Source organism: Pelophylax lessonae (genome assembly GCF_965119305.1).
Source record: "Pelophylax lessonae genome assembly, chromosome: 2".
NCBI lineage: Eukaryota > Metazoa > Chordata > Amphibia > Anura > Ranidae > Pelophylax > Pelophylax lessonae.
The window spans coordinates 460,656,950-460,677,200 of NC_138769.1; the positions used below are offsets into that span (position 1 = coordinate 460,656,950).

The following is a 20,251-nucleotide window of genomic DNA, read 5'->3' on the forward strand; positions in this document are numbered from 1 at the left end:
GGAAAAAAAAAAAAAAAAAAAATGTAAAAAAACGATTCTAATAACTTTACACAATGCAGCGACATCCACGCGTAGGACACCCAATGTTGGAGGTGATTTATTCTTCCAAAGCAAAACACACTTTTGAACACTAGTACTGACTAGTATTCCAAGGTTTCTCTTCTCCCTCAATTTCTCTCTGTCAGCTAAGGTCCTCCCAATGCTGAGGGAAAGGGGCACAGGAGGGTCAAACAAGGATGCTTTGGAGGCAACAGACATCCTCCTTATTAACTGATGAGGTCATTGGTTGGGAGAATGCCAGGGTCTAGAAAGTCTTGATGGTGCATAATGAAAACCTGTGGCTTCGTGTAACTAAAAGGCAGGCTTGAGCCATCTGCTGGCTTGTATATAATTTTTTTATCAAATTTTAGGCGTGACATAAGAAAGTCAACTCCATAGAGGGGTGGGTGCTGTGTCCGTCAATGAACATCAGAGAAATGGATTTCATGGCAAGTCAAAAATCCCATTTTCTCTTTCGTTCATTGACTGACACAGCTCCTGATTCGTCTTAACCATTGGGGCATCCCAAAGCAGTGTTAAACATGAAGGGTGGGAAAACAGCAGAAAATAAATTCCCTAGACTAACCATAGCCAACCAGGTAATATGAAGCTCAACCAAAAACAACTGGAGCTCACCTGAAAAAAAAAAAAAAAAAAAAAACACACACACACACACACACACACACACACACACACACACACACCTCAAAGAGGACCAGGTCCTCTAAACAGCAGCCTGCAAAAACTTGCAGCCAAAAGAAGCATCCGCAGATGCCAACACATCAGCTTTCTAAAACTATGTAAAAGTGTGAACAGACGACCAGATGGCCGCCTTGCAAACCTGCATCACTGATGTCTGATGACAGAAGGCCCAGGAGGCACTAAGCGCCTGAGTAGAGTGTGCCTTAACAGGGAAAGGAGGAACCTGACCCCTAATTGAATAGGCCTGAATCACTGTCGGTCTGACCCATCTGGAAATGGTTGCAGCAGAAACGGCCAACCCTTCGAGGTCCAACCAAATAGTGAGTACAAATAGTGAGTCTGACTTCCTAAAAGACTCCGTAACTGCCAGGTACACCCCGATTGCCCAAACCACATCCAGGGAATGCAGAGCAATTTACTTAGGATGTTTAGGCCTGGGACATAGGGAAGGCAACACAATATCTTCATTAAAATGGAAATCAGAGAAGAACGTTGGAAGGAACAACGGACAGGGACAAAGTACCACCTTAGCTCTGTAAAACCAAAAAAGGTAAGGTGATTGACAAGACAAGACAACGCCGCCAGCTCTTACACCCTGCACGCAGAAGTAATATCTACCAAAAAGGCCATCTTCTGGGACAACATAAGCAGTGGAACCTCCCAGTATTTTCGAAGGGAGATTCCTGGATAACTGACAACACCAATTTGAGGACCCATGGCTGGAATGGAGATCAAACTGGAGGAACCAAGCGTCGAGCTCCCTGGGACAAAGGTACGCACCAAGGAAAAGTGTGGCCAATGGACGTTGAAAGAAAACCACCAAGCCCGAACCCTGGCCCTTGATGGTTCTCAAGGCCAGGCGCCGCTCAACGCCCCCCGTTGGAGGATAGCCAAGATTCGAGCCACCGAAAAGGAGCGAGGTAGAACCCCAAAAGACTCACACCACACAACGCGAGTCTTCCAAATACAATAGTAGATCTTCCTAGAGATAAATTTTCTAACCTTTAACAGCGTAGGAATCACCGATTTAGACAAACCTCTATCCTTCAGCACCTGGCTTTCAACAGGGAAGCCGTTAAAAACCAGCGACTGTAAAGCAGGATGGAAGATTGGTCATTGAGACAGCAGATCTTTCCTGAGAGGAAGTCTCCAAGGAGCATCGGCGACCAGCCGGACCAGTTTGGCGTACCAAGACCAGAGAGGCCAGTCTGAAGCCACCCGAAAGACCGAAATCCCTTGCTGCCTCGATCCTGCACAGGAATCTTTGCAGAAGTTTGAGAGGCGGAAAGGAATAAAAAAATCAGACAATACTGACGCCAAGGTGCCCCTAATGCATCTGTGGCATTGACCAGAGGATCCCGAGACCATGGCACAAGCCTCTGTACCTTTCATGGAATGTGTACAGTAGAGAGAGCTGGAATGATCGTTCTGCCCACCTTAGAGTACCCGCTATTTCCTGATCCGCCAGGACACTTTTAGTGCCCCCATAGTGAATAACATAGGCCACGGCCATGGCATTGTCTGATTGAATTTGTATCGGACACCCTTGCAGACGAATCGTCCAAGGATCCAGAAAAAGTCTGATCAGAGTTCCAGTACATTTATCCCGAGTCCAGACCCCCTGAGCACAAGCTGTGCCGAGAACGCCTCCCCTCTCAGGCAAGCATCCGTTGGTGACAACTGCCCAGTACAGGGGGAGAACGATTTCCCTGTCAAAGTGCCGGAGAACGAAGCCACCTCTAGACACTAGATTACTGTCCCATTTCACCAGAGATCTCATGTGGAACTGTGCAAACAGAACCGCCTCAAAAAAGGTAGACACCATCAGGCCCAGCATCCGCATGCAAGCCCGGAGGGATGACCGTCACTGGACAACAGAAGCCGAATTGCCTCCTGCAATTTCTGGAGAAAGCAACACTCTGGCTGAGGCTGAATCCACCCAGATAGTCCAGTTTTTTGGATAGAAACAGAGCAAACTTCTGAAGGTTCAGAATCCAACCGAACTCCCACAGAGATCGCAGAGTAATCTCCAAGGTGTCCATCAGAGCAGTAGGAGACACTGTTCACAGAAGACCAACCTGGTACCCCAGTACCACAATTCCGCGCTGACGCAACAATGCTAGCACCGGGACTAACACTTTGTGAAGACCCCGAGGAGCGGAGGCGAGACCAAAGGTAAAACGCTACAAACTCATAATGCTCCTCACCCACGGCAAAGTGGAAGAAGCGCTGCTGATCGTCACATATTGGAATGTAAAAAGGTAGGGATCCTTGATGTCGATGGAAGTGAGAATATCCACTCCATTCAGAGCTTCTGTACCGGCACAAAGCAGTTTAGCCCCTTGAGGTAACGAATTGGACATGCCTTGCCTTCCTTCCAGGAAAGTGTAAACAGAGTTAAACCCCTGAAAAACATTCCGAAGACGGAACCAGGACAATCCCCCCACGAAGGAACAAGTCTCGCACTACCCCAAATCAATCCCATAAGCGATCTGGGGACAAGTGCAGGTTGGAAGGGAAAAACCTTTCAGGAGGAAAAAAAACAAACTCGATTTTGTTACCCACATGTGTCAACACAAGGCCCGCGGGCCAAATGCGGCCCTCCAGGCCATTTTATGTGGCCCTCACACCTCTCCTTCAGCTACAGCATCCCACTCATCTCCACCCCCACCTTGTCCTAGCAATCCCACAAAGAAGAAAACAGAGCTCCTCCTACAGATCCTGCACTTCTCTTTGCAGCCATGGAGATGATTACCCCCCCCCCCCCGCAAGGAGTGTGAGTGGGCTCCGTGCCAGCATGCACCTGTCCTTCACGGCTTTAGTTAATAATGAAACCAGTAATAATCGATTACAGAGCCAATTACTTAATGATAATGATTAAATACATTTATATAGTCTTAGAGATACAACTGGCCCTTTGAGGGCAACCGCAATGCTGATGCGGTCCGCAATGAAATGGAGTTTGACACCCCTGTTGTAGGCGGACCGAATTACTTAGGGGACCCACTTGTCCTGTACCAGGGAGGTCCACTGATCTGGAAACCAGCGAAGATGCCCCCCTACCCCAGATATGGGTGAGGATGCCCCTTCATGCACAGAAAGCCATGTCTGCAGGTCTGGAAGAGCCCCCTCGTGGCTTGCCAGACCAGGTACTATTGAATCCTCCAGGGGAGGCCCTGAAGGACTTTTATCCCTTGAGGGACAAAAAAGGCCTCTTATTAGCTGAGAAGAATGGCCCACGTCTACGACTGGGCTCCTTGCCCTCGGTAGCCTGCAGAAGAGGAGTACTCTTCCCCCCGTGAGACCCTTAATAATGTCATCCAAGGAAGCTCCAAAGAGGCGAACCCCTACAAAGGGGAGATCAGATAAGGCCTTCTTAGAGGACTGGTCCGCAGACCAGCATTGTCAGCCAGATAAGATGCCGAAGGACCACTGCTGATACAGAAAGCCTAAAATCAAAAAGGAGCCTCATCCAAAAAGGCATCGCAGGGAATCCTTAGAAGCATAGCATAGCAAAACACTTAGGGACCACAAGAGCGCATTTTGGACAACCCCACTGTTATGTGACAATGTTGACAAAAGTAAGCAGGAAAGGGGAACACCCCGCCACAATGGAGGACCTGTGGCGTCAATAGGGACAGACGCCTCCGACGCAGCATCTCCACCATTTTTAAAATTTCATGCTCTGACACAATCAGTGCATCCACCAGTGCCTTTTTATGCACGGCTAGAGGAGCAGAGGAAACATCCTCACTATCTGAGCACTCGGGGTGCGTGGACGCCCTCTGAGCCCCTCCATAGAGGCCTGCACAATAGGAAATAGCCCCAATAAAAAGGGGGCCACCTGCCGTGACTCAGATGTGCAGGCATGGTATCCTGATGGTTCTGCAGTGCTAAAATGGGTAGGTGCCCTCCACAATAGTGGCGGCATGGTTGCCATCAATAATTAAACCGCCCCCACAGTGCCACCCCTTCCAAGGACGATGCCAAGCTGGCCGCATGGCCTAGTAGGCTGCAAGCCGCTGCCCCAATTTGTGTGGAGGCCCAGCCGCCTAGGCGCGAGCCTCTGCAAAGCAGACAACCCAGGGGCAGCAGAGGGGAGGGGAGGGCAGATGCCCAAACGGAGGTTGGTGGCTTCAGCCACTCTCCCTGGGGCCGCCCCACATAGCTCCTGACCAGTAGGCCGCAAAACCGCTGTCTCAATTTGGGGCTGGATCTGGCCGCGTGAGGCGTGGAAATGCAGATGCCAAACCCTCCGCTCCCCTAGCCCAACTGCAGCAGGGAGCCCAGAGGACATCCCCTGCCCTAGTCACCAACCCCCAGGTTAGCAGGGGAACCCTGCTCAACCCCCAGTTGTGCATCAGGAAAAACCTGTTAAGCGGCAACTCCAACAAGCCCCTCTTAAGAGCATGTGGGAAAAGCCACAGTGAACACAGAATTTTTAGAGGGCTGGGGTGAGAGGGGGAAACTCAGGGGTACCGGGAAGGGGCCAACATCCACCCCAAAAAGGTGGGGGGGGGGGGGGAGAATCAGCCACTTACCATACCAGGAACAGGGTGGGCACCGCTCCTGACAGACCACTGCTCCATTGGGATGTGGGTGGCTGTCGGCCAGGAGGAATGCTGTGACAGAGCGAGGCTAGGGCGTATTCGCCCTCCCGAGACGTTTTATCTCGCAGGCCAGCCCCTGTCCAGTGGGGCTATGCCGCAGCCGAGCTAGCGCAGAGCTGAGGCCTATGCCAGCTCGCTGGCCAGACTGGAGGGAACCCTCCAGATCTAGATTATCCAGTCCGCCACCAAGTTCAGCAGTTGATAGTAGATTCCCACAGCAAAAAAACAAGAAAAAGATGGAAAAAATCATTTAAAAAAGGAAAAAAAAAAAAAAAATTGCCAGGACCAGAGGTCCTAGCAAGGAACTAGGTCCTTACTCCTGACTAAGCAGAAAAAAAACTGAGTGCCTATAGCTGAGTGTGGGTGTATATCCCCTGGGACTGCCCATAGGCGAAGTCAAGCTTTTTTCCTGCCCATTGTTCTACTCTTGTAGGGGGCAGTACAACCCAATGGTTAAGAAAAATCAGGAGCTGTGTCCGTCAATGAACGAAAGAGAAATGGCTAACTGGGAACCTGACCCTCAATTGAATGAGCCTGCACAACTGTCTGATACATCTGGAAATAGTCACAGCAGACGCAGGCAGCCCTTTCTTTGGACCATCCATGAGAACAAAGAGAGAATCTGACTTTCGAAAAGACTCAGTAGTCGCCAAGTACACCCAGATTGCCCGAACCACATCCAGAGTATGCAGTGCAAACTCCTTAGGATGTTTTTTGGCTTAGGACACAAAGAGGGTAACACAATGTCATAATTTAAGTGAAAACTACCTTCGGAAGGAAGGACGGAACCAGGCGAAGTACCACTTATCCCTGTGAACCACCAGGTAGGAAGAATGATATGACAAAGCCGCCAGTTCCAACACCCTGCGTGCAGAAGTGATAGCCACCAAAAAGGCCACCTTCTTGGATAAGGTAAGCCGGGGAATCTCCCGAATACTTTGAAAGGGAGGTTTCTGGAGAACCGACAGCACCAAATGAAGGTCCCAAGGTGACAACAGAAGTCGCACCGGAGGTACCAAGTGTCGCACCCCCTAGAAAAAGTTACGCACCAGGGAATGGGTGACCAATGGCCTTTGGAAGAAAACTGCCAAGGCCGAGACCTAACCCTTGAGAGTACTCAAGGCCAGCTTTTGATCAACTCCCCGTGGAAGGAAAGCCAAGATCCGAGCCACCGATGAAGAGCGGGGGGGAGCCCCAAGAGACTCACACCACGCAATATGACTTCCACGTACAATGATAGATCTTCCTAGAAGTCGCTTTCCTCGCTTTAAGCAAAGTGGGAATCACTGAAGCAGACAAACCCCTGTCCTTCAACACCTGGCTTTCAACATCCAAGCCATCAAAGCCAGCGACCGTAAAGCAGGATGGAAGATTGGCCCCGAAGACAGTAGATCCTCCATGAGAGGAAGTCTTCAAGGAGAGTCTGCGACTAGTCTGACCAGGTCGGTGTACCAAGCTCAGCGAGGCCAGTCCGGAGCCACAAGAATGACTGGAATCCCTTCTGCCTTGATCCTGCGAAGCAGTCTTGGCAGCAACTTGAGAGGAGGAAAGGCATACATCAGCTGATACTGACCCCACAGCCCACAAGCACGTCTGCGGCGTCCGCCAGAGGGTCCCGGGAGCGGGTCACAAACCTCTACTTTTCTGTTGACCCGAGACGCCAACAGATCTACATCTGGAGTGCCCCAAGGAAGGCACAACTGCTGGAACACCTTTGGATGGAGGAACCATTCCCCCGCATCCAAGGCTTGTTGACTGAGGTAATCCGACTGCCAATTTTCCACTCCTGGAATGTGAACAGCGGAGGGAGCTGGAACAAAGCGTTCCGCCCAACGAAGGATGCCTACCACTTCCAAGGCAGCAATGACACTTTTGGTGCCCCCTTGGTGATTGACATAAGTCACGGTGGAGGCATGGTCCGATTGAATACGCACTGGATAACCCTGCAGGTACTCGGTCCAGTGGACTAGGCAAGGCCGGATCGCTCTCAGCTCCAGAACATTGATCCGCAACCTGGATTCTTGCAGGGACCAGACTCCTTGATCAGACAACCTACCAAGAATATCCCCCCCCCCCCCCACCCAGACAGACTTGCATCCGTGGTGACAACTGTCCAATATATAGGGAGGAAGAATTTCCCTTGCTTGAGCATCGGTGACCGAAGCCACCAGATCAGGGACTCCTTGGCCGCCTGGCTTACCTAGACCTGAACTTCCAGGGAATTTGGATTCTTGTTCCAATTGAGAAGCATTTCCTTCTGAAGGATCCTCCTGTGAAATTGAGCGAAGGGGACCGCCTGGAAGGACGACACCATACGTCCCAGAACTCTCATGCTGGTCCGAAGGGATGACCATTTGCTGGTCAGCAACAGCTGAACTGCAGTCTGGAGTTCTTGGAGTTTTGCCTGAGGAAGAAGCACCCTGGCTGAGGATGAGCCCAAAGTCAGGCCCAGGTAATCCAGTCTCATGGAAGGGACCAAAGATGACATCTGAAGGTTCAGAATCCACCCAAACTCCTCCAGAGTGCTCATGGTGATTGCCAAATTTGTTTCCAGCACCGTAGGAGACTCCGCACGGAGAAGAAGATCGTCCAGGTAACCCAGGACTGATATCCCCCGCTTCTGTAACAGCGCCAGAATCTGGGCCAAAACCTTGTGAAGACCCGAGGAGCAGAGGCGAGACCAAAGGGCAACGCCACAAACTGATAGTGATCCTCTCCCACTGCAAAACGGAGAAACCGTTGGTGTCCTGCAGATTGGGATGTGAAGGTAGGCATCTTTGATGTCTATGGAGGCCAGGAAATCCCCCTGATGTAGGGAGGCCACCACCGTGCGAACCGATTCCATCTTGAACTTTTGAACTTGCACAAAGCAATTTAGTGCTCTCAGGTCCAGGACTGGACACACCTTGTCTTCCTTCCTGGGAACCGTGAACAGGTTTGCATAAAAGCCCTGAAAATGCTCCACACACAGAACCGGAACTATTACCCCCTGTTGCACCAGGTCCTGAACTGCCCCAGAGAGCTCCAACAAGCCACCTGGGGACAGTCACACATTGGAAGGGAAAAAACCTTACCGGAGGGACTGATCGAAACTCGATCTTGTAACCGGACCGTATGACCTCTTGAACCCATGTGTCTGGTATCCAGGATAGCCACAGAGCCGGAAACCGGCAAAGAGATACCCCCACCCCAGAAACAGGTGAGGAAGAGAGAGGGTGTACTCTCTGGGACTGCCCATAGGCATAGCCACAACTTTTTTTCTGTCTAGTGTCCTACTCCTGTAGGGGGCAGTATAACCTACTTATATGCATCAGGAACTGCATCAGTCAATGAATAGAGAAAATCTGTATGAAGGACTCCCGTGGCTATAATCATATTACTACGTGCTGACCATTAAAGCACAGCTGTAGGTACATCACCACATTACAGTGCACTGATTAATACCTAAAGTGCCAGGAGGGCATACATGGACGTCCTCCCGTTATTGCGCTGCCTGCACACCCTCCTTGGGACTCGGCTGATCACAGATCAGGGTAAAGGGCCAATCACAGCAGGCCCTTTATCACATGATCAGCTGTCAGTCAATAACAGCTTATCGTGAAAGTAAACAGAAGCTGGTTACCTGCTTTTTTTTCCCCTCACGCTGTTAGCGTGCAAAGATGAAGGCCATTAACCGGTTTCTCTTAGAGAAATCTGTCCCCTTGGTGCCCACCAGTGCCTTCTAATCAGTACCCACCAGTACCATCTATGAATGCCCATTAGTATGGCTAATCGGTGCCCATTAGTGCGAGTAATCAGTGCCGCCTATCAGTGTGCCCATCAGTGCAGGAGAAAAATTACCCGTTTCCAAAATGTTATTACAAAATAAAAAAAAAAAAAAAAAAAAAAGTTTCACATTTTCAGTCTTTTTTTGTTTGTTTAGCAAAAAAATAAACCCAGTGGTGATTAATACCACCAAAAGAAAGCCCTATTTATGTAAAAAAAAAAAAATGATAAAAATGTCATATGGATACAGTGTTGCATGATGTGCAAATGTCATTCAGTGCTGAAAGCTGAAAATTGGCCTGGTTATGAAGGGGGTTTAAGTGCCCAGTTAGCAAGTGGTTAATTGGTTTCTGTCTAAATTGGCCCTAGTAGATTAATGAATGAATTTGAGCTAGGGTCCTTAGATTGTAAGCTAGAAATATATGTAAAGTGCTGTGTAAACGGATGACACTATAAGTGCCTATATCAATAATAGTATAGTTGTCATGTTACTGAGCAATGATAATTAGAATACTCTTGTACGGTTATGACCACATTACTAACCACTTACTTAAAAAGACACTGATAAAAAGATACTGTATTATGTTTTTCTTAATATAAAAAAAAAAAAAAAAATAATATATATATATCTTTCATTGTAAAGATTTTTTTTTTTCTTTTTTTATATTAGTAAGAAAATACAAAATTCATACACTCCCAGAAAAGCAATACACTTCCAAAAAAGCAATTCACTTTGGGGGGGGGGGGGGGGGGGAGTGCACAGAGCTAGAGTATTATTTAAAATACCAGTGGAAAAAAAATAAAACATTGTAAAAGACATATGAAAGACATAAGCGTCTACTTCAAAAATATAGATATTGTATTTCCTAGGTCTTCATCAAGTCCCACTAAATGATTACTTAACCAGTTCTTGGAAATTACAGATTAGTTGCATGGTTTCTATTCTCTGTGACTATCATCTTTCTAAAACACCCTTCAGCTAAAGGAGGTGTGAAATCCTGCTGAGATTATGCGGACCAGATTAAAAGACACCTTCAGAGTTGGCCAAACAAATATATTTGTGTATCTGCTGTTTTATACATGGCTTGCATAGATTTTAGATACTTCAAGCTGAACTCCAGCAAAAAGACTTATCATAGTGAGTAGGAATTAAAGAATCAGTCTTTTTTTGTATTTTGGATAGAGTATGGGAAGATTTTGCTTTGCTTCTGTCTGAATCAATAGAAGGCTCTCTCTATACCAATTTTTCAGGGATGAAGGCTAAAACTTACTAATAGGATCTTGGGAACCAAATCCACTAGCAAGAAGGCTCTCTCTAACTGGCTGGGGGTGGTGATTGTGACATCATCTGTCTGTGTCTGCACCTCGGCCAATCAGAGGAAGCCTTGTATTCACTGATAAAAAATACAAGGCTTTCTGTGAATAGTTGAGAAGCACTGTACAGCCCCCAATGGATTTTGTTCTGGCAGTATACAGCATTGTGTGGTAATTGATGTTACATAAACATTTATACAGCACTGGCAGCAGTCGAATCACTAATGCCTCGTGCACACGCGTCGAAATTCGGCCGGGAATTTTTGTCCGACGCCCAATCTGCCGATTTTCGGCTTGTTAGTAAGATGCTTCCGACAACCGACTCCGACTTTTCGGCCGAAAAAAATCTGGTGTGCAGGCTATAAAATTTTTGTCCTGCGTCAAAACACGGCCGATTTTCGTGCAGTCAGCACAGATTTCGACAGGGAAAAATCTTATGAGCAAGACTGGGCATGCTCAGAGAAGAAAGTACACAAAGAAAGCAATCCAACACATGACATCACTTCTGAAGTAGAATTTTGTCATGCGGGAAAATTTGTGTGCAGTCTAGGCACATTCCAACCAACAAAACACAACTCTGGACAAAAGCCAGACGACCGGTCGGCGGAAATTCGTTGCGTGTGTACTAGACTTTAGTAAAAAGGAAATAATTCTGTTGGACCAGCTAGGCCAAAACAAATTAATTAAAGGTGAAAGTGGCCCTGGAGGAAACCACCTTCCTTGATGAGTTTCCCCACTACTGGCTTTAAGCTAACCCAAAGCACTGTGGGAGACCCTTGTCATGTAATTAAGGTTTACTTTTAATATAAACATACAAGTCAGCCCCCGTTCACATAGGGGCGATCCGACTTCGGGTGGCGACCTCCGAGATCGCGGTGCGAGCAGCGCGCCGCGACCTCGGAGCGGCCGCCACGGACTTCATAACATTGAAGTCTATGGCGGTCGCCTCCTGGTTGCCCCAAAGAAGCTCCGGACCCTTTTTCTAAGTCGAAGCGACTTGTGTCGCTCCTATTAGAACGGGTCCGCAGCTTCCCTATGGAAGGCGACCTGCGGCGACCTGTGAGGCGACCAGGTCGCCTCACAGGTCGCCTCTATGTGAACGGGGGCTAAAACAGCTTCGGTGTCCATTCACACTTGTGCAAAAAAAAAAAAAAAAAAAAAACACAACATGAAATTTTCATTGCGACTTTGTTATGACTTTGACCAATGTGACTGTTTTGTTTGTGCTATGCAAAAATCGCTAGATATGCGCAGAACTGAAAATGTGTTTAGTCCTTTATTTTCTAATGTATTACAAATTTTCAGAATGATTCCAATTTGAATTGGTCAAAAATTGATCGAAAAAACACATACAAACTTTATAACCCCTATTACCTGGCTGTCTGCCCCACACCCAGCTGTCCATTATGGTTTTGGCCTTATAGTTTGGTATTGGCATGTCATCTTCCTCCTTCTTCTCTTTATCATTCTGATCATCCTTCTTCGAGCTGGCCTGGATTTCATTTACTTCATCTAGAAGAGATCATTTTTAAAGCACGTTTTATTTGGCATCAGGAATTATACAGATGTGGTTTTTCAGTTTTTTTATTTTTATTTTTTTTATATTTATATACCATATTTCAACAAAACTAAGAAGGAGAACATCACCTAAAGCCCTTCCTGACACTATTCTGCATCTTTTGTTCTTTGTTACTTTACTGGTTTCCCTGAACTGTCTTTGGGCCCATTCATACCAGCCAGGTCTGAGGTGGTGCATTAAAGCCCATTCATTTAGGCCCCTTTAACGCTTATGCAACGCGATTTTACCGCGACTTTGCCGCGACTTTGAGCAATGGCTCAGGGCTATATATATATCTCAAAACGCATTAAAATCGTGCCAAAGTAGTGCAGGAACTACTTTGAAGTTGGCGCGACTTCAAAATGCACTGATATGAATGGGGCTCATTGAAAATAATGGAAAACGACTTGTCATGCGATTTTGCGGTCCAAAATCGCGGGACAAGTCGCACTAGTGTGAAAGGGGCCTTAAACTTGCTGGTCGACAGACCAAAAATGACATGTGCTCCGTTTTCAGGACACCACAATGCACAGTAGTGGATTGTCGCGCATTGGGTTGTAATGTAGGTGCACTGGGAAAGAATTAAGTGCCATTGAGAATTGGTGGCATCTCAGGGCATCAATGAAAAAATATTATGTATTGCTGTAACGGGAAGTGGTTACAGTATAACTGGTATGAAAGGGCCCCAATAAGGCTGTGTGCTTCTGTTGTGGCCCACTAATGCCACCTTCTTAATTTCAAAGGCAATTTAGTACATGCTCCAAAATTCCATGAAGAAAACTGAACTCCAACACCCAGTGAATGTGGGTCTCCATTTCCTGGGACTGAACCTACAGGAATGGGTTATCAAAAGTTAAAATTACTGATTATTTGTGAATCCTGCACCAGAATACATGGTACGCTTATTTTGCAGCCTGAAACGATTTCGAACCACAACAACCAGATATGTTTTGCAACCTCCACACCTGTAGGTCTCCATTTGGATCATGATGTCCATTCACTTACCTTTTCTAGATGGCAGGTCTCCACTCTGTGCGCTTTCAATTCCCGTGTAAACTATCTCCCCATCTTTCACCATCTCGTTCCACAAACTGCAGAAACCATCCCGAGTAAATGCAAGCTGAAAAACAATTACCACTTGTTAAGAGTTACAAAAAAAATGAATGGTCCCCAACCAATGAGGAAGATTTCAAATCAGCAGTAAAGTTTCCAAATTTATAATAAAAAAAAAAAAAAAAACATAAACACTCCCTGCCAGATAATATAAACGTGATAGTATGCATCGTATGCTAACACATTAGGAGAGACTTCCCTTAAAACTGCAGAGGCTTCCATCTTCACCTGGGCATCATTCCGGGTTCGTGGGCTGCGGCTGCTTGAATGGCCGAGCTGCGAGGAACTCACTCCCATGCATGCTCGGGGAGTCACAATTTACAGCACAGATGAATTAAACATGGTATGCCATTCCTTCAGAGCGCATGTGCCATTGACATCACTGGCTGCTGCTCACTGGAATATCTCCTAAATAGTGCATGTTTAGGAGATATTCATTTTATCTACAGGTAAGCTATATTATAAGCTTCCTTGTAGGTAAAAAATATAGGCGAAAAGAGTTTACGATCACTTTTGGCGCTTTTCCACTGCATGGAAGCGAACGGTACGGCTCTCTAAAACAGTACCACCTCGATTGTGGTTCCAAGAGGTACCATACCGGTACCATATCCCACAATCCTTTGCATGCAGTCACTACTAGCCACTGATTGGTCAGAGAATCGTTATCCCACCCACTTAACTTTAGTACTACTTTAGTGGAAAAGCAAACCATACCAAACCGTTCCAACACCGTACCATGCGGGACCAGCAGTGGAAAAGCAAACCGGGCCAAGCAGGGCCGAGTAGAGCCGAGCCGGTACTTGCAGCGGAAAAGTGCCATTACATCTAGCTTTGCTATTGTTGCACTGTATGCATTTAGAAAGGAGGTGGCTGCATGAATGACAGAGATCATCAGTATTAAATTAATTGTAAAGGTTTTTTTTTTTTTTTTTTTTTTTTTTTTTTTTTTATTATTGAGCTGTGCTTTAGATAGGCAGGTAACTGAATATAGCAATCACATTCTAATGACTCAATAGGCAGCCTACCCAGCACACACACTTTAGATACCAATAAATCTAAGGTGACGAAGAGGACATATTCGTAATAATGCCTCAAAAAGTGGCAAAACATCTGGAGTACACGTACATTTTTGGTTTGGCAGCAAGGGTATCATTTTGCACAGAAATCTATTGGCGCAGGGGTTAAAGTTTTTTTCAAATTTTTTTTTAAACATCTGGAGTGACAAGAAAAAAAATTACTTAAAATGTGCCACTTTTCATTTTACCCATTTTAAACTGGATACATTTATAGCATAACCATTAAAACACAATACACACTTTCCATTCCCAAATTTTCCTTTTAAACAAGAATCTGTTTACACACCTCCTTCGCAGGCACAAAATATATTTTGCAGAGAATAAAAAGTATTTTTAGTCTAGCTAAAACTCAAATCCCAGAGTCTTATCTTTATCAAGGACAAGAGGGCGGCTATGTTTCTACATACAGTGGGACCATGGAGAAAATTTGGAGGCCGTGGAACAAATAGCGTTTTTTTTTTTTTTCAAATGTAAGCAAACTCAAATAAAGTTATATTTAAAAAAGAAAAAAAAAAAAAAAAAAAAAAAACACAGTTTTGTGGTTTTTGAAGACTTGCCAATGGTCAAAAAAATCAGCTTGTATAATAATACATACCACAGATGCAAGTGCTTGTTAGCGCACCCTAGGGAAGACCCGCTTCTCCCAATGTATACCGGATAATTGCAGGGGATGCAAGAAGATTTCTATTCAGGTCCTGAAACTGAATCTGTCTACAAACTGATTTCAACATATCACAGAACTACTGGGACAAACTGTATCTGGAAGCTTGAAAGAAACAGCAAGGCAAGTCACCAGATACATTTAACAAGTCACAACTGAGTTGTTTACTACTACCACCAACATTGCTATAAAGATACCTGTAAATACCGAACAGCAAAAAACGCATTACTAGTATTACTACTACCATGAAGACGTGTGTCAACATACAATATGCAGCTGCTGCTCCTGCCACCACTACTACTACAAAAAAAATATACAGCTTGACACTTGTTATACCACTTAGAAGAAGAGAAAAGTGTAAAGGCCTTTACACACAATAAGAAAATCGGAGGTAGAATTTCATCCAACAAACCATTGGCCGATTTTCGGATCAATGGTATAGTGCTTTCGACAGCAGATTAAGAATTTATGTACAGGCTATATATTTTTTTAATCGTAAGTGAGCACAACGTCCGATTTTCGTTTAGTTTTAAATAGTACTGTTTTCTCCAAAACTATCGTAAGAGTGAGACTACGCATGCTCGGAAACTAAAGAATACATATAAAAACAATTCAATTACATCACTCCTGAAGTTGAATTTGGTCTTGCGAGAACTTTTCGTATGAAAGTAGCCTCTTCATTTTCAATAGGAGACTAGCATGCAACAAAAACGGAAGACAAATTTTGATAATCCATACGCCACACACTGCTTCAAATTGGTCTGCATGGCTGTCGTCCCAAAAGGAAGCCTCTCCTAAAGATGATGCACAAGAAAGCCGCAAACAGTTTGCCGAAGACAATCAGACTAAGAACATGGATTACTGGAACCATGTCCTGTGGTCTGATGGAGACCAAGATAAACGTATTTGGTTCAGATGGTGTCAAGCGTGTGTGGCGGCAACCAGGTGAGGAGTACAAAGAAAAGTGTGTCTTGCCTACAGTCAACCATGGTGGTGGGAGTGTCATGGTCTGGGGCTGCATGTGTGCTGCTGGCACTGGGGAGCTACAGTTCATTGAGGGAACCATGAATGTCAACATGTACTGTGATATACTGAAGCAGAGCATTATCCCCTCCCTTCGGAGACTGGGCCGCAGGGCAGTATTCCAACATGATAACGACCCCAAACACACCTCCAAGATGACCACTGCTTTGCTAAAGAAGCGGAGGATAAAAAGGTGATGGACTGGCCAAGCATGTCTCCAGACCTAAACCCTATTGAGCATCTGTGAGGCATCCTCAAAACGGAAGGTGGAGGAGCGCAAGGTCTCTAACATCCACCAGATCCATGATGTCGGAGTGTAGAATTGGAAGAGGACCCCAGTGGCAACCTGTGAAGCTCTGGTGAACTCTATGACAAAGAGGGTTAACCACTTTACCACTAGAGCATTTTGCTGTCTTAGGTCTGGGCCACTTTTTGCGATTCAGCGCTGTGCGACTAACTAACAATTGCGCGGTCGTGCGACGCCATACCCAAACGAAATTTACGTCCTTTTTTTCCCACAAACAGAGCTTTCTTTTGGTGGTATTTGATCACCTGTGCGATTTTTACTTTTTGCGCTATAAACAAAAAAAAAAAAGAGCGTAAATTTTGAAAAAACAATATTTTTCACATTTTTTTATATGAAATTCCCCCCAAAAAAAATGTAAAAATCAAATTTTTTTTAAATTTTTGGCCAATTTGTTTTCTGCTACCTATGTTTGGTAAAAAAAATTCACAATAAGCGTATTTTGATTGGTTTGCGCAAAAGTTATTGCGTTTACTAACAAAGGGAAAGATTTCTGTCATTTTTGGTGTTTTTTTTTTTTTAAACGCGTAATGGCGGCGATCTGCGATTTTTTTTGCGGGACTGCAACATTGCGGCGGACAGATCAGACCCTTGACTGACATTTTTGACACTTTTGGGGGTACCAGTGACATTACTGCAGTAATCAGTGCTATATATATATAGCACTGTTACTGTAAAAATGACACTGGCAGGGAAGGGGTTAATTTTATTGGAGAGGGAGGGGTTAATGTATGCCTGGTGCTTACTGACGTGTGGGGGGGAGGGGGGGGAGGTGACTGTGTGAGCCAGGGACAGAGCGGAGTGTTCAGCTATGCTGAACACTCCGATCTGTCACTCCCTGTCACTTGGGAGATCCGCCCGCTTGTTTTTACACAGGCGGGCAGATCTCCACACTAGATCCCCGACGATCGGGGCAGAGCAGCGGCGATCGCCGCTGCTCCTCCCCTGGCCCGACTCCCGCTGTGACTGAATACAGCAGGAGCGAGCCTCCGGCGGCGCTGCGCGCTGCCCACAAGGGGGAGTGTCTGACGACGTAGGTCTACATCGTCAGACGATAACGAGCCACTTTGCCACAGTAGTACTACGGTACTCAGTGGCAAAGTGGTTAAGGTATGCTGGAAAATAATGGTGGCCACACAAAATTTTGACACTTTGGGCCCAATTTGGACATTTTCACTTAGGGGTGTACTCACTTTTGTTGCCAGCGGTTTAGACATTAATGGCTAGGTGTTGAGTTATTTTGAGTGGACAGCAAATTTACACTGTTATATAAGCTGTACACACTACTTTGCTACAATGTAAAGTGTCATTTTTTCAGTGTTGTCACATGAAAAGGTATAATAAAATAACTTACAAAAATCTGAGGGGTGTACTCACTTCTGTGAGATACTGTATTTTAAAGGAAAAGTACAATAAAAAAAAAAAAAAATTTATATATATATATATATATATATATATATATATATATATATATATATATATATATATATATATATATATATATATATATATATATATATATATATATATATATATATATATATATATATATATATATATTCATAAATATATGTGCTCATAAGTTAACATACCCTGGCAGAATTTATGATTTCTTGGCTATTTTTCTGAGAATATGAATGAGAACACAAAGAATGTTCTTTCACTCATGGTTAGGGTTTGGCTGAAGCCAGTTATTATCAATCAACTGCGTTTACTCTTTTTAAAATCAGAATGACAACAGAAACTACCCAAATGACCCTGATCAAAAGTTTACATACCCTGGTGATTTTGGCATGATAACATACACACAGGTTGACACAAAAGGTGTCTGAATGGCTATTCCCACTTACCTACTGGGCACTTAAACCCCCTTCCTAACCAGTCCAATTTTCAGCTTTCAGTGCTCTATCCATTTTGAATTACAATTACTCAGTCATGCAACATTGTACCCATATGAAATTTTCGTCTTTTTTTTTTTCCACACAAACAGAGCTCGCTTTTGGTGGTATTTGATCATCATTGGGTTTTTTATTTTATGCGCTATAAATTTTAAAATATATTTTTAAAAATAAAAAAAAAAATTTGTAAAAAACAAAATGCATTTTTCTTTGTTTCAGTTTTAAGATTTTGCAAATTTAGTAATTTTTCTTCATAGATTTTGGCCAATAAATTTTGGCCAAAATTTATACTGCTACGCATCTTTGGTAAACCCTTTGTGAAGGTTATAGAGTCTTCAAGCTATGGTGCCTATCATTGAAAATTGATCACATCTGATGTACTGACGGCCTCATTTCTTGAAACCCAAGCAAGCCAGTCAAGTACAAATACCCCCCAAATTACTCCTTTTCGGGAAAGCAGGCATTCCAAGGTATTTAGTAAAGAGGCATGGTGAGTTTTTGGAAGTTGTAATTTTTTTTCCACAATTCTTTGCAAAATGAAGATTTTTTTTTTTCCCCCCACAAAATTGTCATATTACCAAGTTATTTCTCACACACTTTATATGCATACTTGCAACTACACCCCAAAACCCATTCTGCTACTCCTCCTGAGTATGGCGATACCACATGTGTGGGACTTTTCCACAGCCTGACCACATACAGAGGTCCAACATCCAAGTAGCACAAAAAATTTGTGTGCGCTCATTCGTATTCTCTGAAAAATGGCCACGAAATCATAAAATTCTGCCAGGGTATGTAAACCTATGAGCACAACTCTATCTGCAATACATTTCGCTATACTTTATTCCAAATAAAAATAGCTATTATTGTGCCTGAAAAATCACTCAACTCAAATCTTTTCTAGTGGACTGAGTGGTGTCATCCCTGTCAAATGTTTTTTGCTAAATTCAACCACTTCCACACTCAGATCTCTACAACTTAAAAGGCTAATCTTTCTGTTGTCCAAGGTAAATACTTTAAGAGGCCTTTAAGATAGTTTATGCACTTTATAGAACAGATAAGAAACTTTCAGTGTACTCCTTGAACAGTTAGCCCAACATATTAGATTTAAATACATCAATCAAAGGGTATTGAGCTGGGGGGGGGGAGAGATTAACACCACAAATGTTGTCTATTTGCTGACGATGTGCTTGTATTTCTCTCCTCCCCACACATTTCTGCACCTAATCTTATTAACACTCTTAAAGAGTTTGCCCACATTTCAGGCCTACAGGTAAATTTTCACAAATCTACAGCTTTGAATATCTCATTATCTGACAGTGAGCTCAGTCAGCTTTACCCTTTTCATGGTCCCCACACCACCTTTCGTATCTTGGCATTAAACTCACAGCTAACACTTCTACCTTATTTTCAGCCTATTAGACCCCTTTGTTGAAGAAAATAACTGACCTTTTAAGTTCTGGGCCTCTCTCCCACTTTCTTGGATTGGAAAGATTAGGCCTATCAAAATGTCAATTCTTCCCAAACTCTTTATTTGTTTAGAATTCTCCCGATCTCTGTACCGGCCCACTTTTTTAGTGTCTTACAGCGTAGAGCTCTCATTTACATGGGATCGCCACAAATTCCCAGGTCTACTTTGTTTCTTCCCAAGGTCCACTGCGGACTAGGTTTTCCCAACTTTGTTTCGTATTACAGGGCTGCCCAGATTGCCCCCATTCCCAAATATCATGCCACTAAAGAAATTCCACTTTGGATAGCTATTGAATTTACCGAACTTGATCCCTATTCAGTATCCAACCTCCTCTGATTGAATCCTAAATCTCGTCCACCTGCTCTGAACCCAATTACTAAAAACACCCTTTCAATCTGGGATAAGGTGAAAACCACATATGGACTTCAGTCTGCACACAACCCCCTGCTTTCCTGGTTACAAAATCCATTATTCCATCCTGCCTGGGTTTCCCCAAGATCTTTCCGCAATTGGAAAACCACCGGTCTAACTCACTTGTATAACATGGCCTCTCCCTCAGGCCTATTACCATTCCCAGATCTATGTTAAACTTTTCACTTGCCCAACTCTGAAATATTCCATTATTTGCATATCAAAAATTTTTATTCTACGCACACGTCTAGAGATGTCCCTTGGAATCAGCTATCGCCCTTTGAACATATATGCTATACAGAGCTT

General features: G+C 44.5%; 1 protein-coding gene across 1 annotated transcript in view; it reads right to left on the reverse strand.

Annotated features, from left to right (window-relative positions):
* Window positions 1–20,251, reverse strand: part of HERC2 (HECT and RLD domain containing E3 ubiquitin protein ligase 2) — a 308,748-nt gene that overhangs the window by 285,398 nt on the left and 3,099 nt on the right. The window contains exons 2-3 of the mRNA XM_082245322.1: window positions 12,994–13,108; window positions 11,805–11,942 (exon numbers count right to left, since the gene is read on the reverse strand). Of these exons, the coding sequence (XP_082101448.1) occupies window positions 11,805–11,942; window positions 12,994–13,108 (253 nt within the window). The remainder of the gene's footprint in view (window positions 1–11,804; window positions 11,943–12,993; window positions 13,109–20,251) is intronic.